This window comes from Chenopodium quinoa, unplaced genomic scaffold (assembly GCF_001683475.1).
Source record: "Chenopodium quinoa cultivar QQ74 unplaced genomic scaffold, ASM168347v1, whole genome shotgun sequence".
NCBI lineage: Eukaryota > Viridiplantae > Streptophyta > Magnoliopsida > Caryophyllales > Amaranthaceae > Chenopodium > Chenopodium quinoa.
In genome coordinates, this window is record NW_018742493.1 from 312826 (window position 1) to 331458 (window position 18633).

General features: G+C 35.4%; 1 protein-coding gene and 1 pseudogene across 1 annotated transcript; one reads left to right on the top strand and one right to left on the bottom strand.

Moving 5' to 3' along the window:
- Window positions 1-271: 271 nt before the first annotated feature.
- Window positions 272-4433, bottom strand: LOC110719858 (protein indeterminate-domain 7-like). The gene is made up of 3 exons (XM_021898839.1): window positions 2821-4433; window positions 2317-2713; window positions 272-1849 (listed from the first exon to the last, which is right to left on the bottom strand). The coding sequence occupies exons 1-3, from the start codon at window positions 3044-3046 to the stop codon at window positions 586-588; spliced, it is 1887 nt and encodes a 628-aa protein (XP_021754531.1). The 5' UTR covers window positions 3047-4433; the 3' UTR covers window positions 272-585.
- A 5924-nt stretch (window positions 4434-10357) lies between these two features.
- Window positions 10358-11663, top strand: LOC110719816 (annotated as a pseudogene).
- The last annotated feature ends 6970 nt before the right edge of the window (window positions 11664-18633 follow it).

An 18633-nucleotide genomic window follows, 5' to 3' on the forward strand; every position in this document is an offset into this window, starting at 1 on the left:
AGAAAGAAAAAAAGAGTCACTCCTCTAAATAGACACCACATCACATGCACTAACACAAATATATTGTCATTTAAAAAAAAAAAACACTATTATATTTTTATATATAATAAAAAAAAAAAATCCACCAAAAAAAGCCAAAGTTTAAATTTGCATTGCATATGAATGATTATTTCCTAAAGATGGTAATATTCCTAGGCTTTTGCTTTGAAACCAAAAAAATAAAAATAAAATTAGGGCTCACTTTCATTTTATTTTATTTATTTATTTATCATGATGAAAAGAGTATACTTTATATTATATTTTATGTAGAATATTCATATGATATGATATAGAAAATGTAGTAACAAGGGTTGATTATACAAATTTGAATATATATATATATATATATATAAAACTTTATACTAAAAAAAAACGGAGGGCCAAAAAAAGGGCGTATTCATGTATTTTTTTGGTTTAACAATATAATGTATCAAAAGCCCTTTCCCTTTGAGAGAAGCTAACTAAGCAACAACAAAAGAAAGAGAGAAGCAAAATGTTGTTGCAGTAATTAATTAATTAAACTTAAATTACTAGCTATATATTTAGCTAACCTTGCCATGATTTATGGCTATCTTGTTGATGATGATGATGATTTGTAGTCATGCAATTACCAAGTCCAGCAATGGAGAGAATATCATTATGAGAAAGTGGTCTTAATCCCAAGAAATCCCTTGTTAATCCATCATTGCCTCCTCCACTGTTGCTGTTGTTACCACTGCCGTCGTCGCCGAGTGAGTGATGGAATGCAGCTAAGGAAGAAGTGTCATCACCACCTTTCTTGGAAGTGCCTAACATGGTACTCATACCCGCGATACCAAATGCATCATCATGGTGATCATAGGAAGATGAAATGGAATTAACCATCATGTCATGGAAGAAGCTAGAGGAGGATGTTGGTGGTTGTGGTGGTAGGTTGGTGTTTGGACTCAGACTCGAACTCGGACTTGTAAGGTGGTGATCAGACCCACCAATGGAGGTAGCAGCACCAACATTAGTAGTGGTTGTTGTTGGTGGTGGTGTTGTGGGGGTTGTTGCAGGTTTATTCCCAAAAGAAGACAAAGCATGGTTTACAATAAGGCCACTAGTATTATTTGTAGTAGTACTGGTTGGGATGATATCTTGTTCACGTGAGGACAAATTCAAACCAAATAAACCAGCTGTAGTAGTTGTATTGGCATTAGTGTCACTCACGTGACGTTGCGAGTGGTGGTGGTTTTGGTGGTGGTGGTGGTGGGGTTGGGTGGTTGCAGTGTTGCTCATGGTAGCGCCCATCTGAGCTGCCTTTTGCAGCAATGCAGTAGCTGACATGTGGGGAGATGATGCCGCTACTGATACTTGTGTGTGGTAAGGTCCACCAAGACTTCCTGTACCTCCTCCTCCTCCTGAGGATGATGAGAACGTGGGTCCCATGCTAGGGTTGTTATTGTTGTTACTAGGGTTTGGATTTTGTTGCTGTTGCTGATGTGGCATCATCGGATGGTGATGGAAGATTGATGATGATGACGACGATGATGGATCTATTGATGGACAAGCAAGCCATGGTGGGAGATTCATAATGTGGTGTTGTTGCTCTCTTTTCGGTGGGAATGCATGTAGCGAATCCTGCTGTTGTTGTTGCTGAAACTGAACTTGCTGCTGCTGCTGATGTTGCTGAGGGGTCATGAAGTGAGAGTTGGAAGGCCCGGCCGCAGCGACAGCAGCTGCAGCAGCAGCAATAGGGTGTGGTAGAATTGAGTTTGTAGTGATTGATCTAGCTGTTTCCTCTGCTAATGCATCACAAAATGCTCTGTGTGTTATGAAACTATCTCTCCTGCACAAACATATTAACAACCCCATCTTATCACATGACTTCCACAATATATAACATAACACCCCCACATTAAAAGAAAAAGAAAAACGAAAAAAATAAAAAGCAGTACTATACTCTTAACACATGCATACACTCTCACATACTCACATCAAAACAAAAAATCATGCATCTTTTTTTATTTTAATCATGTTTCTGATCAACTTTTTGCTTCCCCCCTCTTGTTTTAATTTCTGTCTCTTCCCTATTTCTTTACCATCTAATAATTATTCCATAAACAAATTCTAAAAATTCTTCCCGTTTAAACGATAATTGCCTGGCCTCACAACAAAATTCAAAACAAGAACCAAGTACAATCAAAGAAACAAATTAAGATTAGCCCAGTTTAATTATATAACTACAAGTTAGTTTATTTAATAAAAATGATATAATTAAAATTAATAAAGTAATTATTGAAATTAAGTAAGTACCTGGAGAAAAGGGTGCCACAATCACATCTGTATTCCCTAGTACCACAAACCTTAGAATGAGCTTTCCAATCAGATTGAACAGCATATCTTTTAGAACATTTATCACATTTCCATTTTTTTTCACCATGTTTTCTACAAAAATGTTTCTTAATCCCAGTTAAATCACCCAAAGCCCTTGAAGGATCATGGTGCACACAGCTTGTTTCAGGACAAACATAAACTTTCTTCCGAACTTCTTTGTTTGTCCTCTGCTTCAACTTCCATGGTAAATTATGCCCTCTTCTATGAAGCTGTAAATTCTGATCTCTTTGAAACCCTTTGTTACAGATCTCACATACAAACCTGTTTGTTGCTAAAAGTGATTTTGGTGATAAAGCTATTACTTCTGCATCTGGGTCTGAAATAAACAATCATATATATATAACACATGACACGTCGTGGGTTAATAAATGAAACAAACGAATAGGTGTACACGAGAACAACTAAAAATTGAATTTGACCTACCTGGGTTACCGGGTAGGTTTCGCTTCCGCTTAGCCGGAGGTTGTTGAGAAGGCTGTTGTTCATCAGAGTGATGATGTGGAAAGTAGAAAGAGTTGCTAGGTTCACCTCTATTATTGTTATTATTACCAGAAGAAACACTAGCATCACCAGAAGCAGCAGAAGTCAAATTTGACATGTTTTCTTCCAAAAAAATTTGTTCTTGTTGTTGTAGCTGATGTTTTATCATTCTTCTTTTTTTTTTTTTTTTTTTTTTTTTTTGGGTGGATTTTTGGAAAACTATAAATAATAATTAGCAACTTTGGATCTTTGTTTTGTCATGTTTACAAAAAATAAATTTTTTTTGAAGGATCTAAAAATATGTGTAATGATCTAAAAAGACAAAAGAAAACCCAAATCTGGAAAATTTATGAAAGAAAGAAAGACTAAGCTAAGATGAAATATTTGAATAAAGTTTAATATATGAAAGAAAATGGTATGAAGCACTAACAGAAGAAGCTAGGAGGTGTAGCAGCCTCTTAGTAGATGGCTTCTTCTTCCTTTGGCTGCAACCAAACAGACAACTTTCATTTTTTTTAGAGAGAGAAAGTTATGTAAGTAGTGGAGTTTTTTAGAGGGAGAAAGTTATTGTGTCTGTGTTTAGAGAGAGAAAGAGAGAGGGTGCTGAATAAGGCTAAAATGAATTCTGTAGGTGGTAGCTTAGTGTGAGTATATAACATAATTTGTTTTTTGATAAATATGAATATGGTTTTCTAAAATCAAGAAATATCCTAACCAAGAAATTTAACCCGACCCATATTATTCTAGAGAGACAAAGTTAGAGAGTACTAAAAGAGAGAGAGAGAGTCCTTGTGCTCTCACTAAAAACCACTGCCCAAATTCCAAAGGAAAATGGCAAACATACTTTTTTTTTTTTTTTTTTTTTTTTTTCTAATTTTTTTTAACATGGATAAGAAAAGAGGACATTACCAGATCCTCCTCACGAGAAAAAACTCTTAATATCGTTAAAAATATTATTTTCCAGTAAATTAGACAATGAAACAATAGATTATAGGCTTATAGCCATTTAGTGTATGTTCAAAGGGGCGGAGATATTATATATGTACAATAGTACAACTAAGTCATTTCAAATAACATAAAAGTCGACTTTGTAAATGGGTGATCTGACTAAGTAGCGTTCTCTTCACTTTGAAAAGAAAAAAATTAGCAAAAAAAAAAAAGTTTAGGGTTACTTAGGTTTGATCAATACTAATCAAGGTTAATTGATTAGATGTAAACAATGAAATGAAATTTGGGTTGATCAAATCTAATAAGTATGGGTGAGAAGAACATATATATCCTAGGCTGTTGAGTGTTGTATATAACACACCCGTTATATAAAAAACTATCTAATTGATTGGTGAATAATTAAATAACCATAGAATTATTGAAAGAATTAATATAAAAAACCACCATCAAATCTGATGTTGCCCATTTTGTCTTTTCCTTAGTTGGGACCTATAGTATATCTTTCCCCTACCCCCATAAAAATAAAAAAAATTCTTTCTTTTTTATCTAAAAAATCTTTATAAAAACAAAGCTTTTGTAAAAGTAAAAATAAAAATAATCTCCCAAGTGCTAAAAACTTTTCTTTAATCTAACCATCTTTCCAATCTGTGCTAAAAAGTGAGATGAAAAAGCAAGGATGTAAAAAGGGACAATGATTTGTAAATGAAGAGAGACAGCAGAAAAAACTGTCTATTTGTATATTCATTCTACCCATCATTCATTTTTCAATTAGACTTGTAAAGAAGTAGTAAAATCCTCTTATCAAACCTTTCTTCTGTACTTATTTCTCTTTTCCTCATTTAACTTTCTTCCTACTTTTTTCTCTGTATATTCATTTTCAGCTTTTTATTTTGCTTTTTTTTTTTCTATATTTTTCATTTTTTTTTACGTAGTTACTGTCACATGCTAGCTAGCTTGATCGATCAATTTGTAAAATATGTAAAAAGTGTGTAAAAAGTTAAAAACCCATGTATAGAATAAGTAATTAATTAATTGTTATTATGTCTTTATTTTTCTTTTGTTAATTGTTTTAATTTCTCAGTTATTCTTAATTACTAATGTAATACTTTCTTTGTAGAGTTTTGACCATGCATGTTGGGGTGGTCAAGTAGGGAATAACAATTAAGGACCGTCTAATTTTCAAGCCATGAGTGAAACTATGACAAAATGATAAGGAAAATTGAGTTTGTGGAATAATAAGTTGAGTGTACATACGTGAACAATCAATAAGTTACTAGTATGCATAGTGAGGAAACTATTAAAGATGAGTTGATAATTTCAAGGAATTGTGTGAAAGATATTCAAAAGACGATCATTGTGTTCTAGAAAATCACCTTATACTAAATTTGCTAACATAAGTAGTGTTATTTTTTCTTTTATGCTTTTACTTACGGAGTATTACAACATTTCATTTCATTCAATATAATATGATAATAACGCATGAGATAATTCATTATTTATCATTATCATACATAGAAGTACGGTAAAGTCAATGTATGATCTTTCGTTGTTTTAAGCACACGTAAATACAATGGCATAAACATAGCCTAGAGAAGAATTTTCAAATAAAGTGTCATCCTATTAAGATTATTATCATTAGTTCATTAATTATTATGGTCATTATAATAGAACAGTTTGCATGGTTAACCTCACTTGAAAAGGACACATGAAGGAAATTGGCCGGTCAAGTTTTCGTATCATATTGTCTAATAGTTTAAATTTAATTTTACTAAAATAAAAAGTTTCTTTTTGACAGTTACTTGTTTCATTCCAAAAACTTCTTTTTTATACTTTTACATAAACTACAAAGGTCGAACATCAAAAGAAATTAAAAGGTACTCGATCACTAACTATGTGAATGCAATTGACTTCCGCAAGAGTTAAAATTTGTGATTTTTTCAATTTTTATGCATGACATGTACTATATATTAAAAGCAATTAGCTAGGTACAGTGATCGAGGAGGTTTTTTTTTTTTTTTTTTTTTTTTTTTTTTTTTTTTTTTTTTTGCATATTTCTTGCTTTTATTACACCTTTAGCTAGCTAAGTGGCTTTTTTTTTTGTGAGAGGAAAGGTATCTTAGAGTGTTGTTTTCTTTTAAAATTTAAGATAAGAATAATCTTTGGCAACCAAAAAAAAAAGTTCTAACTTGTGTCTTATAATTACTTCCTCCTGTTAATCATAAAAGGAAATCAGATCACAACTATGTACGTGAAAATAATGTAAAATTTCAATTGTGACAATTTAAAAAGAGCATAGGAAGTATTTCTTTAATTTGTTGAAAAATGCTATGTACAAGTAAAAATATTTAACATTTGCGTTTATATGAGTAGTTCAATTGATCAAGTTTATACCGACCTTTAGGGTCCTTGGAAAACTTCCTTTGGCGTCCTTTTTAAGTGAAATACGCTTTCGTTTTATCTTCAAATATCCCTACTTTTCTTAAGAATATATATTTATTATTTTGTAAGTGTACAATTCTAAGGGTTGATGCAACCCCATGTTTGTTAATCAGTCGACATTCTCTCACAAGTATATCCTTATATACCGCGGACTTAATTGACCGCCATGATCAACATGCCATGATTCAATCAAGGCAGGGACAGATGTATTATGAAAAATCAAAGGATTTGAGAATGGATCCTTGAGTCCACTCTTGGAGATGATCGATATATAAATATTTTTTAATTTTCTGAGAGAAATCCTTTCTTTCCGTGCTTATGCTGAAAATGTTATCTGGCCCTAGAGGACGTTAAATACCAAGAAACATGGCATTTCAAGTAACATCCATGAGTAAGACCAGGAAGCCAATTAATGTACTTTCTGTTAGAACTCCTATTTTCAGTGGGACCTAAAATATTGGTTTTTTCTGTTTTATGTTTCTGGCATTTTTCTCATAAGTTTTGTTCTCTCATTCAATATGGCTATTATTGTTTTCAGTTTCATACTTTCATACACAGCTATACACCTATATAAATTAATAATATTACAGTATAATTTTTTTTAGGGTTGTTTAGAGTATTTCATCACTTTTTGTTCTTACATGTGGTATACTGGTATTGGTTTCTAAAATTTTGTATCTTTTTCAAGTTTAGTATGATTTTAGATTTAGCATTTATGTCCTGAATATAACAAAAGAAGAACAAGAAAACGTGCATTATTACTTGTTAACTTAATAATTATACTAAGTATAGGAAGAGAACATTATCCTAGAGTATTACGTTAGCTAAAGTATGGTACGTACGAATTATACATTTTTGGCATTACTATTGGTATCAGTAATATTTTGCTACAAGTGTATTATTATCACAGCCTAACCATTTATAATCCATTAATTCAAACAGCTCAACTACTTGAAGCTTTTTAATTAATTAGAATCGCTAGTTTTTACCCTTATCTTTAATCTATTGCATTGAGAGATGATCAGATGAGGACTGAGGAGGAGATATATTTGGTCGGTCAGGGGTTACTTGTTAGTCAAGAATTACTCGTGTGTCAATCGGTCATACGGTATGGCTAGCCACACAGAAAACAACGCTGATCATATCATATTACTAATAAATAAAGTCAGTCTCGCAGCCAGGCCACGAGACAGAGACACATACATTTCAGTTTTTCGCCAACTGTCGCGCCACGTAGGTGACAATATTATTGTGACACATATGATGTCAAGTAAGCGAATTTTGGATAGATTTTTTAAGATAAAATATTATATAGAGTTTTATTATCGATATACTTCTAATATTTCATATATACAAAATTAATCATAACTTTTAATTAATATCCTATAACTCGGTTCTATTTCCATCATAAATTCGTTTTAAAAAGTTCTTTAAAATAAGATCCATTTAAAATATATTTAATCACAAACTTTTATACGTAGCTGGCCAAACCGTGTCACCAATTGTTACAAGAGTTACTTCGTTAGTGCTATAGAGGTTACTTGGTCAGTGTTATAGCGGTTACTCAATCAGTGTTATAAATAGGGGTTACTTAGTTAGTGTTAGAGGTTACTCATTTAGTATTATAGGGGTTACTCGGTCATTTTTATAGGTATTACTTTGTCCGGCCAGATGGTGTGGCTAGCCGCTTACAAAATGCATTATTATTTAATTTATTTAAGAAAAATATTAGAGAATCAGTAAAAATAATTTTAGTTTGGTAAAAATACTTTCAGTTCAGTAAAAATAATTTTAGTTCAATAAAAATAATTCCAAGTCATAGATATCTATTTACAAACAAAACTACAAAAAGAACGCTATCATATAAATATAAGCCATATGATATCGTATGTCTAAATATCCTACATCATCAGAACGAATTATTGACCGTTTAACATTCAAGTAAAAATATTACCTTAAAATTTTATCAACCACCTGGGCATCCGGGCACAAAACTAGTCACTAATATATAAAGTCGGTCTCGCAGCCAGGCCACGAGACAGCGATACTTGGCATTCCAATTTTTAGCCAAGTGTCAAGCTACATAGGCGACAAATAGGTATTATTGTGACACATATGATGCTAAATAAGAGAACTTTGGATAGATTTTCTAAGATAAAAATGTTGTTTAGAGTTTTATTATCACTATACTTCTTATATTTCATATAAACAAATTTATTCATAACTATTAATAAATATCCTATAACTCGATTTTATTTCCATCATAAAATTTGTTTCAAAAAGTTCTTTAAAATAAGTTCCATTTATAATACATTTAATTTATTTTTTAAAAATAATAGAAAATCAATAAAAATAAGTTTTAATCCGTAAAAGTAATTTAAGTTTGGTAAAAATATTTTTAGTTTAGTAAAAAAAATCTAAGTTCAATTAAAAAAAAAAATCAAGTCAATAATAACATAGCTATCTATTTACGAACAAAACTACAAAAGGTACATTATTTTATAAATAAGCGATATGATATCGCATGTCTATATATACTGCATTATTAAAAGGGATTATATGACCGTATTTAACATTCAAGCCAAAAAGTTTATCTTAAAATTTTATCAACAATCCGGACATCGTCTGGGCACAAAACTAGTATAAAATATACATGTGGTTGTAAAGTATTGCATGTGACATATGTAGTCTATGCACACGTACTCCGTAACTAACAATTGTTTAGTATGCAATACGGAATAAAAGAAAAGAATTTCCTAATATCAACGTTTGTAATTGAAATTTCTTAAGCTAGATTTTCAAGTTCGAGATCGACTTCAAATCCTATATCACTATATGTGTATCCAAATAGTTAACATCATCAAGGACCTTTCTCAATTTTGAAATTGGAATGAAGTTGGGAATAGTCTCCTTGTACACACGTTGGTGATAGAGGCTGAATAAAGGAGAAAGATCATATGCCAATTTAAGTTTGCATTTAAACCAAGCAATAATGTATATTTCTCATTTAATCATCTTCTAAACACTTTTCTCCGATCATCATAATTAACCACTTGTTTTTATTAGAGTGCAGAAGATCGACTAGAGTAGAACATAAAATATTTAAGAAGATGAATGGCTACTCCGTGAATTGAAGTACTTATTATTACAAATTAAAACCATGCACGGTATAGGCAAGTATTTATCCCTTTGTACCGTGTTATAAAATAATACTCCATACCTAGCAAAGTACTATATACAAATTAGACTAAACTTTTTTATAATCTAAACTATAAAGGATAAGGATATCATTTTGAATCTTGATCTCGGAATCCCTAATCTCATGATACGTCTATTATTGGTAAAATGGTAATAAGATTTCTATAACTCGTACCACAAACTAAACCAATGTTGCTTTAAAACTTTAGATAGTTCATCTAATTGTTACGTCTAAAATGAATTCATATCAAATCATGCTTGAATTCTATGTTCATAAAACCTAGCAAAGTACTATATATTAAAAGTTATTTAAAGATAGATATACCAAACAAGTAAAATTTAGATTATGTTTTTCAAAATATAGATAGATCCCCTCTATTTGTCAGTATGTCACTACTCTTCTCTAATTATAATATCTCAAATTCAATATTAATTTCCAATGAGACTGCAACTAATTGACGAAACACATAGCTAGGGAATATACATATTCTTCAGTATTTTGCAGGTTATCAAACCATATATTATAAATATTAATCTAGCTAGATTTATACAGTAAGAGGAGTAGCTAACTTCAGTAATTCAATTCATATCTAGATTTTCGTTCTTTGGATTTATCATAAAAAAGATACTCTTAATAATTCATACAATGTTAAATATAGTGATTTTTGTGGACTTAAATAATTAATTAGATGTACATGTACTATTCTACATGTCACATAATGGTACGGTCACTAATATTTCAGAGAATTAGTGTTCTTTCACACTATAAAAGGTTGTTACATATTATATTATTTTACCGGTCATTCCTAAAGGAAACCAAGAAGATATTGTTTTTTCAGCAATCAACTCTTCGTACTTATGGGATTTTTGTAGTGTACTATCTTTAACACGAAGCATGAGACTTGAAGTTGGAAGTTCAAACTCGAATTTACAAGAAATCAAAGAGTTTTCAGAGTGGATATTGAGAATAGGGGATGGTAAAGAAGGAGAATCTAATGATGGAGAGGCTACCATTCAGATTCCGGATGATGTATTGATTAAGGATGTAGTAATAAGTCCTATTTCATCAATTGTTGATAGTGTTTATCCATTCATATCACAAAATATGGATAACCCTTCGTATTTTCAAGAGAGAGTTATCCTTGCTCCAACAAATGAGTGTGTAGAGGAGGTTAATAATCATTTATTGTCCATGATTTCAGGAGAAGAGAGAACATATCTCAGCTCATATAGTTTTTGTGTATCGGATAGAAATACAAGGGATCATCAAGAGTTATATACACTAGATTTCTTAAATAGCATCAAGTATTCTGGACTCCCGATTCATATTCTGAAACTAAAGGTTGGTGTCCCGGTTATGCTACTTAGAAATATAGATCAGCCTAATGGTCTCTGTAATGGAACCAGATTGAAGATTACTCAATTGGGTAATCATATAATAGAGGCAAAAATAATATCGGGAAGCAACATTGGACATAAGTTATTTATTCCTCGCATGCTCCTAACTCCAACAGATACAAAATTGCCGTTCAAGTTTCAACGAAGGCAATATTCATTGATGGTTTTGTTTTGCAATGACTATAAACAAAAATCAGGGACAATCTCTTTCACATGTGGGTCTATATCTTCCAAGGCCAGTCTTTAGTCACGGTCAATTATATGTCGCGATTTCAAGAATTACAAAGAAAAGTGGACTGAAAGTTTTGATATGTGATAAAGAAGGCCGGACATTTAATACTACCCACAATGTAGTATACAAAGAAGTATTTCAAAATTTGACACAATGAGGTACTATCTATTTTTTACATAAAGTTTTTTTTTATTATTATTATTATATTTTTATTTTACAATTTTTTTAAAAGCTTTTGCTGATGTCGTTACATTAAGATATTTCCACTTTTACTAATATATATTAAAGCTTTAAAAATCTACACATTCACAATAGTATTGTTAAGAAAGAGAAGGATCGGATGATGTACTGTAGACTTTCAATATGTACTTTTAATACAACTGTGATATTGTTTAAGGAACCATTATTATTAGATGAGTTTACTGAAGAAGTTAAACTTTGCAAAAGGGAAATCAATAAAAAGTTATGAGCATGAACATAGTAAGTGCCTATTGTATAAACCGATGCTCTTCAAATAAGTTCATTAATATGAGAATTGAAAGAATGCCCTTTATCTTTATTGGTCTTTATAACATTCATTCTTATATTACCAATTTTTCTTACTTTGTATTATTCATTCTTATATTACCAACTTTTCATACTTTGTATATGTTGTATGTAGTCTAAGTATTCATGCTCCTTTGCAAGAATAAATGCTTATTTTCACCCTTATTACAGCTTCTATTGCATTGTCAGAGACATTTGGTATTCACTTTGGTTGTCAATGTTTTCATCTTTTTGCATTTTCATAACTACTTTTTTTTTTTTTTTTTGACAAGGCATTTTCATAACTACTTGGCTATAATAAGTACTTTTGTGGCCTAAAGTTAATTACAAGTAAAAAAATAAATAAAAAAAAAAATCCCTTTTTTATTTTATAGTCTACTTGAAATAAGAGCCTTAATTATTATCATGCACAATTTTTTTTTTATTTTTTTCTTTGTTTTAACAAATATGATACCATGCCTTTATTGCTAAACTAGCAATTAAATTTATTCTTAAACCGACGATTAAATTTGTTCATTTGCTTCAATTCAGAGATTGACGACTGATGTCGAATGTGAATCGGACAATGGATTTTTTGACGAGATATCTGCTGGAGTTAATGATGAAACTGGACTAGACATTGTTGAGATAATCACAAGTTGTGGTCTCTATGTGTATCTTGCTTAAATACTCTATGAAATAAATTAGATAAATTGAAACATTTTTAAAGCGATTGGTGATCAACTACCTATAGTTCACCATTCTACTTTATTTATATTTTTACTTTATTTAATCAGTATATGTTTGTATTACTCATAATTTTAATTAGGTCTTCGATATTCATTGCATATCTTTGATATTTTTTAAATTTATTTTGTTTGTTATATAGCTATATAATTAATGTATAATTTGTTTTAGACTTACCATGCATGGCATGGGTCCTAAACTAGTGTTATATATATATATATATTATTACTATTAAATATTCTATTTATTTTGTCTTGTTCATCAAATTTTTTCTTCCTAGAATAGGAATTTTGCTGGTTCCCTCTTCTTTCTCCCCACCTCCCACATTAGCCAAATGTGCTACCCCAGCTCATTAAATCTTAAATCTGATTTATTAGTGAATATAAATCAATAATTCAATGGTTGTTAATCATAAATAAATTATTATTGTGATTGAAAATTTATACGTATATTTGTGTGAAGCTAAATAAAGAAAAAACTACATATATGTATTACGTGGAAACCAAACCTTTTGTTATGGGATACCATTTTATGCCACATGGCATGCCTTGCACCGTACCTCTACCAATTTTTACAAGATTTTTTTTTTTTTTTTTTTAAGGAGAAGGACTTTTACCGTACTTCAACCCTCACGATTTTTTAGGGGGAAGGGTAAGGGATCCCCATCCTTAAAGTGTCTCTAGTGAAAATCGAACCCTTAACTTTAAAATTGGAAGGTACAATCCTTACCACTAGACCAAGCTTAGTTTGATATTTATACAAGCTACTTATCCAATCTATTACATTACTAAGTATTTGTAAAATCGTACATCAATGCTCTTACTATAACAATTGCTTTTTGTTGATTCGTGCATCTATTTAGTACCAAGTATAATGTACCTATAATAATATAACTAATATAAGCTGATGAAAAGTTGCGGCACATTTGTTTCATTGATATTGATTTTCATGTATTTGAATTTATCAAAAACTTACTACTATTCATGAATTATTATAAATTTACTTGTACTTAATTGAAGTTATCGTTGTTTTTTTTTTTTTTTTTTTTTTTTTTTTTTTTTTTTTTTTGAGTAAAACTTAATTAAACTTATCTAAACTAATCAAAATTCAACAATTAGACCTACTTATTTAAATTATAATTAAACATGAATAATCCTTATTTTCTCTATAATTAACTGTTTGGGTCCAATTTAGTCAAAATTGGGCCTGAGCACTAAATGATCCAATTAAAAGCCCAAGGTCAAGGTTCAACTCTCCAATTGCTCAAAAGTCAAAAGTCAGCCCACAAAGTAAGCCAATTGGGCTAAAGCCCAACCTCTCCAAGTATGACAAGGTATAAAAGCCATCATATTAACACATTCAAAGGAACATCACATACATTATCACATATGATCATTGACATTCCAATTCATATGCTCATTCTTGCATTGAGAAATACTCCACAAAAGCCTCAAGCTACAAACTCTCTTGCATAGTGTCTTCCTTCTACACATTGTACTGACTTTAGCATCGGAGGGGCCTTCCTCGGAAACACCCCCGAGGCTAGTTTACGTGTGTTCACTGTGCAGGAAACCTTCGGCCCAACACAGCTTGGATCGAATCCAGTCTTCTCCATTTCAGTGGACCTTCGGCAAGGTCCCATTGTTTTCAACCGAAACAATTTGGCGCCGTCTGTGGGGAAGACTTTCAAAAATCTTTAAGCCAAATTCCTAACCAAGATCATCTTGCAATTATCTTAGCAGCCATGGCTAAGAACCGCAAGAGCAAAAGCCTCCGTCAAGGAGCGGGCGAAAAGCCTAAAACCCCTACACCATCGCCCTCGCCGGACCGGAACTCTCCCAAGGGTGCCGGCTCGGGGGGAGGATCACACAAGGAGGATTCCCTATCTCCTATAATGCATGACTCTCAATATAGGCCGGACCACTCTCGGTCTAGCAGGGGTCAGTCTGATCATAGGACATATTCAGTGTCCCAAAGCCAACCATCGGCTGCACGGCCTCATTACCACCCTCGGCCGGGGACCCCTTTGACGGGGCCCAGTTCGGAAGAGGTGGCAAGAGCGCTGGCAGTACTCATGGAGGCAATGAGGGCACAGAATATGCCACCGCCTCGTGATCAAACTCCTCCGCATACCCGGCATCAGCGGAGGAAGTTAGACCATGACGGTGGGAAGCTTCCTTCCTTCCGGGAACTGGAAGAGTGGGAGGAGGATTCTTGGAAAAATGAAAAACAGAGGAAGAAGAACTCTCAATTATTTAAAGGATCCTCATCCTCAAGACCAGCAGCGCATAAGAGCAGCAGCTCAGCTTCTCGGCCAGAATCTACTCGCCGGGAACCCGAGACTGCTCGCAGAAGCGTCCTTGACCGACTCGGCGGCCAGGAACCGAGCGTGCGTAGTCGCCTCTCGTTCCCTGCAGCCGAGGCCCAGACTTCCCAGCCAGGGACGAAAACCACTCCTACCTCTCTAAGAGGGCGGAGCGCAGTCCCTTCGGCCAGGAACAAGGGCAAGGCCATTATGCTTCCCGCTAGTTCACCATTCGAGCAATGGATACTGGAAGAGCGCGTACCCACGGTTAAAATACCGTCGCATATCACATATGACGGGACCACGGATCCGAAGGACCACGTGGCCTCGTATGAGACTCATATGCATCTTTGCCCCAGATCCGAGGCGACTTGGTGCAAATATTTCCCAACCACTCTCAAGGGGGTCGCGCAAGCGTGGATCTCCAAGGGAGTAAGGCAAGGCTCCATAACAGGTTGGGATGATCTGTCCTCCAAGTTCAGGAGCAAGTTTTCCACGGCAAACCGCCGAGAAAAGACTACCGCAGAGCTCATGGGTCTGCAACAGGGGGAAACCGAAAGCCTCCGAGACTACCTGACTCGTTTCAGTAACGAGTCATCAAGCGTCTCTCAGCTGGACCAGGGGCTAGCTGTTTTTGCAATGCAGAATGGCCTTCAGCCAGGAAAATTCCTAGACTTCATGGTCATGCATACCCCGCAGACCTTGGAGGAAGCTCTTAGTGCTTCGGATAAGTTCATCCGAGCCGAAGAATGGAATAAAGCAAAAACCCAACCTCAATCCGGGGGAGGGAAACAGAGGCAAATACCCTTGTCTGAAGGCCAAGGCCATAAGGCAAAGGGAAAATCAAAGGCCTCGGAGCCATCTTCGGCCAGCGACCTAAAGAAGGACAGGTTTGCCTCATACACAGGCAGATACGAGTCCTACACTCCGCTCTCTCTTCCACGCGCCAAAATTTACAGTGTGACGAAGGAGGAGCAGAGTTACCGAAAGCCGAGACCACTCCCAGAGTGGTATCAGCGAAAAAATAAAAATCAGTGGTGTGAGTTCCACGAGTCTTCGGGCCACAACACTGAAGAGTGTATCCAGCTGAAGGACCAGATAGAGGACATGGTCCGGAAGGGATACTTGAAAAAATACATCGCGGATCACCGCGAGAAAAAAGAATCCGAGAGGCTAGCAAAGGACCCTCGGCAGGACCTTGATTTCCCCCGGAAAAACAGTAAAAAACCGGAGGGGAAATTCCCTCCGATCAATGTTATCTCGGGAGGAATATACTCACCAGGTAAACAACGCTGACATTCAATCTCCCCAGTCGCCGGTGCCGAACATGACGTTCACAGCCGCCGACTGCCGGGGGATTACGTTCCCTCACGAGGATCCGTTGGTGATCATCGCCACGGTGGCCAACCACGACGTCAGTAAGGTCCTTGTTGACGGTGGCAGCGGAGCAAACATTCTGTTCCGAAAGGCCTACAACCAAATTAAGCTGAAGCCCAAGCACCTTACGCCGGTACCCTATCCGGTATCCGGGTTCAATGGGGCTTCAACTTATCCAGATGGGAAGGTGACACTTCCTGTCACCATCGGTTGCGATGAGGCAGCCCGGAACGTCATGATTGAGTTTTTGGTCATCGACGCTCCTTCAGTGTACAACGTGATTTTGGGGAGACCCATAATTCACGAGATCCAAGGGGTCGTCTCAACTTATCATCAGCTGATGATTTATGTCTCAGACGCCGGCTTCCCCGAAAGGATACAGGGCAACCAAAAGGACGCCCGAAGGTGCAATTACCTCAAGCCATCCAGTAGTCGCCCAAATGACGACAATGATGAGAAAGAAAAAGAAAGAGAGCCAAGCACAAAAAAGCCGAAAGGCCTAAGTGCTTCGGCCCAAGGATCCGTGCCCAGAGAAAAAGGTCCCGAAAGGGAAAAGGTTGACTCTTCATCTGAGCCGAAAGACTCAGAGAGCCAGCCGAAGAACACAAAGACTGGGACACCTGCTGACATTGGCAGCAGACCAGATTCTGAAGAGTCCAGTCCATCGGCAATGGACATGGACCAACAGACTGAAACAGCAGAGTTGGCCGAAGGAGATGCTGAGAAATGTGAAACAATCGGGATGGACCTTGATCCTAACACCCGTTGTGAACTTATTCAGCTCCTGCGGGATAACAGAGATGTGTTTGCTTTCTCGGCAGCTGATATGCCCGGGATAAGTTCAGACCTCATCTCCCATAACCGAAGGGTCCATGCAAGGCCTCTCAAAATTGGGGATCTTGTCCTTCGGAATGCTGCTGCAGTTCAGAAAGGCCGAATCCATGGGAAGCTCTCAGCTACATGGGAGGGACCTTATGAAATTCATGATGAGCTTCAGCCAGGGACATACCGACTTCGGCAGTTGGATGGAACTGAGTTGAAGAATCACTGGAATGCTGATGTACTGAAAAAATACCATGTGTAAACCCTTCGGGGCAGAACAATCTTTGTAAGTACATTTTGAACTAATGAAAGGCCTTGGAGCCGCCATTTATATAAATATTTACAACTTTTTATCCTTTCAAAATTTTCTTTGTTCTATCTACTCTTTGAGGGTTTTTTATTCAGCCTCGTCTGAAGCCTTCGCCTTCGGGTAACTGGGTTTCAGATTGCTGACAAAACCTGTCTTTTTAAAGAACACTGGTCTTTCAGCTGAAGTCAAACTTCAGTAAGACTTGTTCTCCAAAGACATGAGTCCATGGACAATTCTGGGATATTGCCTTAACTGAGCCTTGTATCCCAGAGAGCCATTATCCGAAACATTGCCTTAAGTTGGCCCTGTGTTTCGGGTATCCATTTTTCAAAGATAGACAGAAAATCAAGGATAACAGCAACAGTTGAAAATTTTTAAATCAGCCTCGTCTGAAACCTTCGCCTTCGGGTAACTGGGTTTCAGATGGCTTACAAAACTCAGTCTTTTTAAAGAACACTGGTCTTTCAGCTGAAATCAAACATCAGTAAGACCTGTTCTCCAAAGACATGAGTCCATGGACAATTCTGGGATATTGCCTTAACTGAGCCTTGTATCCCAGAGAGCCATTATCCGAAACATTGCCTTAAGTTGGCCCTGTGTTTCGGGTATCCATTTTTCAAAGATAGACAGAAAATCAAGGATAACAGCCTTTTTAAATCAGCCTCGTCTGAAACCTTCGCCTTCGGGTAACTGGGTTTCAGATGGCTTACAAAACTCAGTCTTTTTAAAGAACACTGTCTTTCAGCTGAAATCAAACATCAGTAAGACCTGTTCTCCAAAGACATGAGTCCATGGACAATTCTGGGATATTGCCTTAACTGAGCCTTGTATCCCAGAGAGCCATTATCCGAAACATTGCTTAAGTTGCCCTGTGTTTCGGGTATCCATTTTTCAAAGATAGACAGAAAATCAAGGATAACAGCTTTTTAAATCAGCCTCGTCTGAAACCTTCGCCTTCGGGTAACTGGGTTTCAGATGGCTTACAAAACTCAGTCTTTTTAAAGAACACTGGTCTTTCAGCTGAAATCAAACATCAGTAAGACCTGTTCTCCAAAGACATGAGTCCATGGACAATTCTGGGATATTGCCTTAACTGAGCCTTGTATCCCAGAGAGCCATTATCCGAAACATTGCCTTAAGTTGGCCCTGTGTTTCGGATATGCGTCTTCTTTAAGAACGCTGGTCTTTCAGCTGAAGTCAAATTTCAGTAAGACTTGTTCTAAAGAGGTTAGTCCCAGAAAGCTAATATCCCAAGCATTGCCTTCAGTTGGCCCTGTGTTTCGGATATCCAACTTTCAGACAGTCAATCTTCAGTAAGACTTGTATCCCAGAAGCATTGCCTTCAGTTGGCCCTGTGTTTCGGATATCCATTTTGAAGAAGTTCAGAAATTGCTTATTCAACTAAAGTCATACTTCAATTTCTGTGGGGGCAAGAAGCACGCAGTGCAGCTATGT

Coding starts and splice junctions, on each gene's coding strand:
- LOC110719858 (XM_021898839.1), bottom strand. CDS start 3,046: ATGATAAAACATCAGCTACAACAACAAGAACAAATTTTTTTGGAAGAA. Junction 2,714..2,820: donor AAACCTACCCGGTAACCCAG/GTAGGTCAAATT, acceptor TGTTTATTTCAG/ACCCAGATGCAGAAGTAATA. Junction 1,850..2,316: donor TGTGGCACCCTTTTCTCCAG/GTACTTACTTAA, acceptor ATGTTTGTGCAG/GAGAGATAGTTTCATAACAC.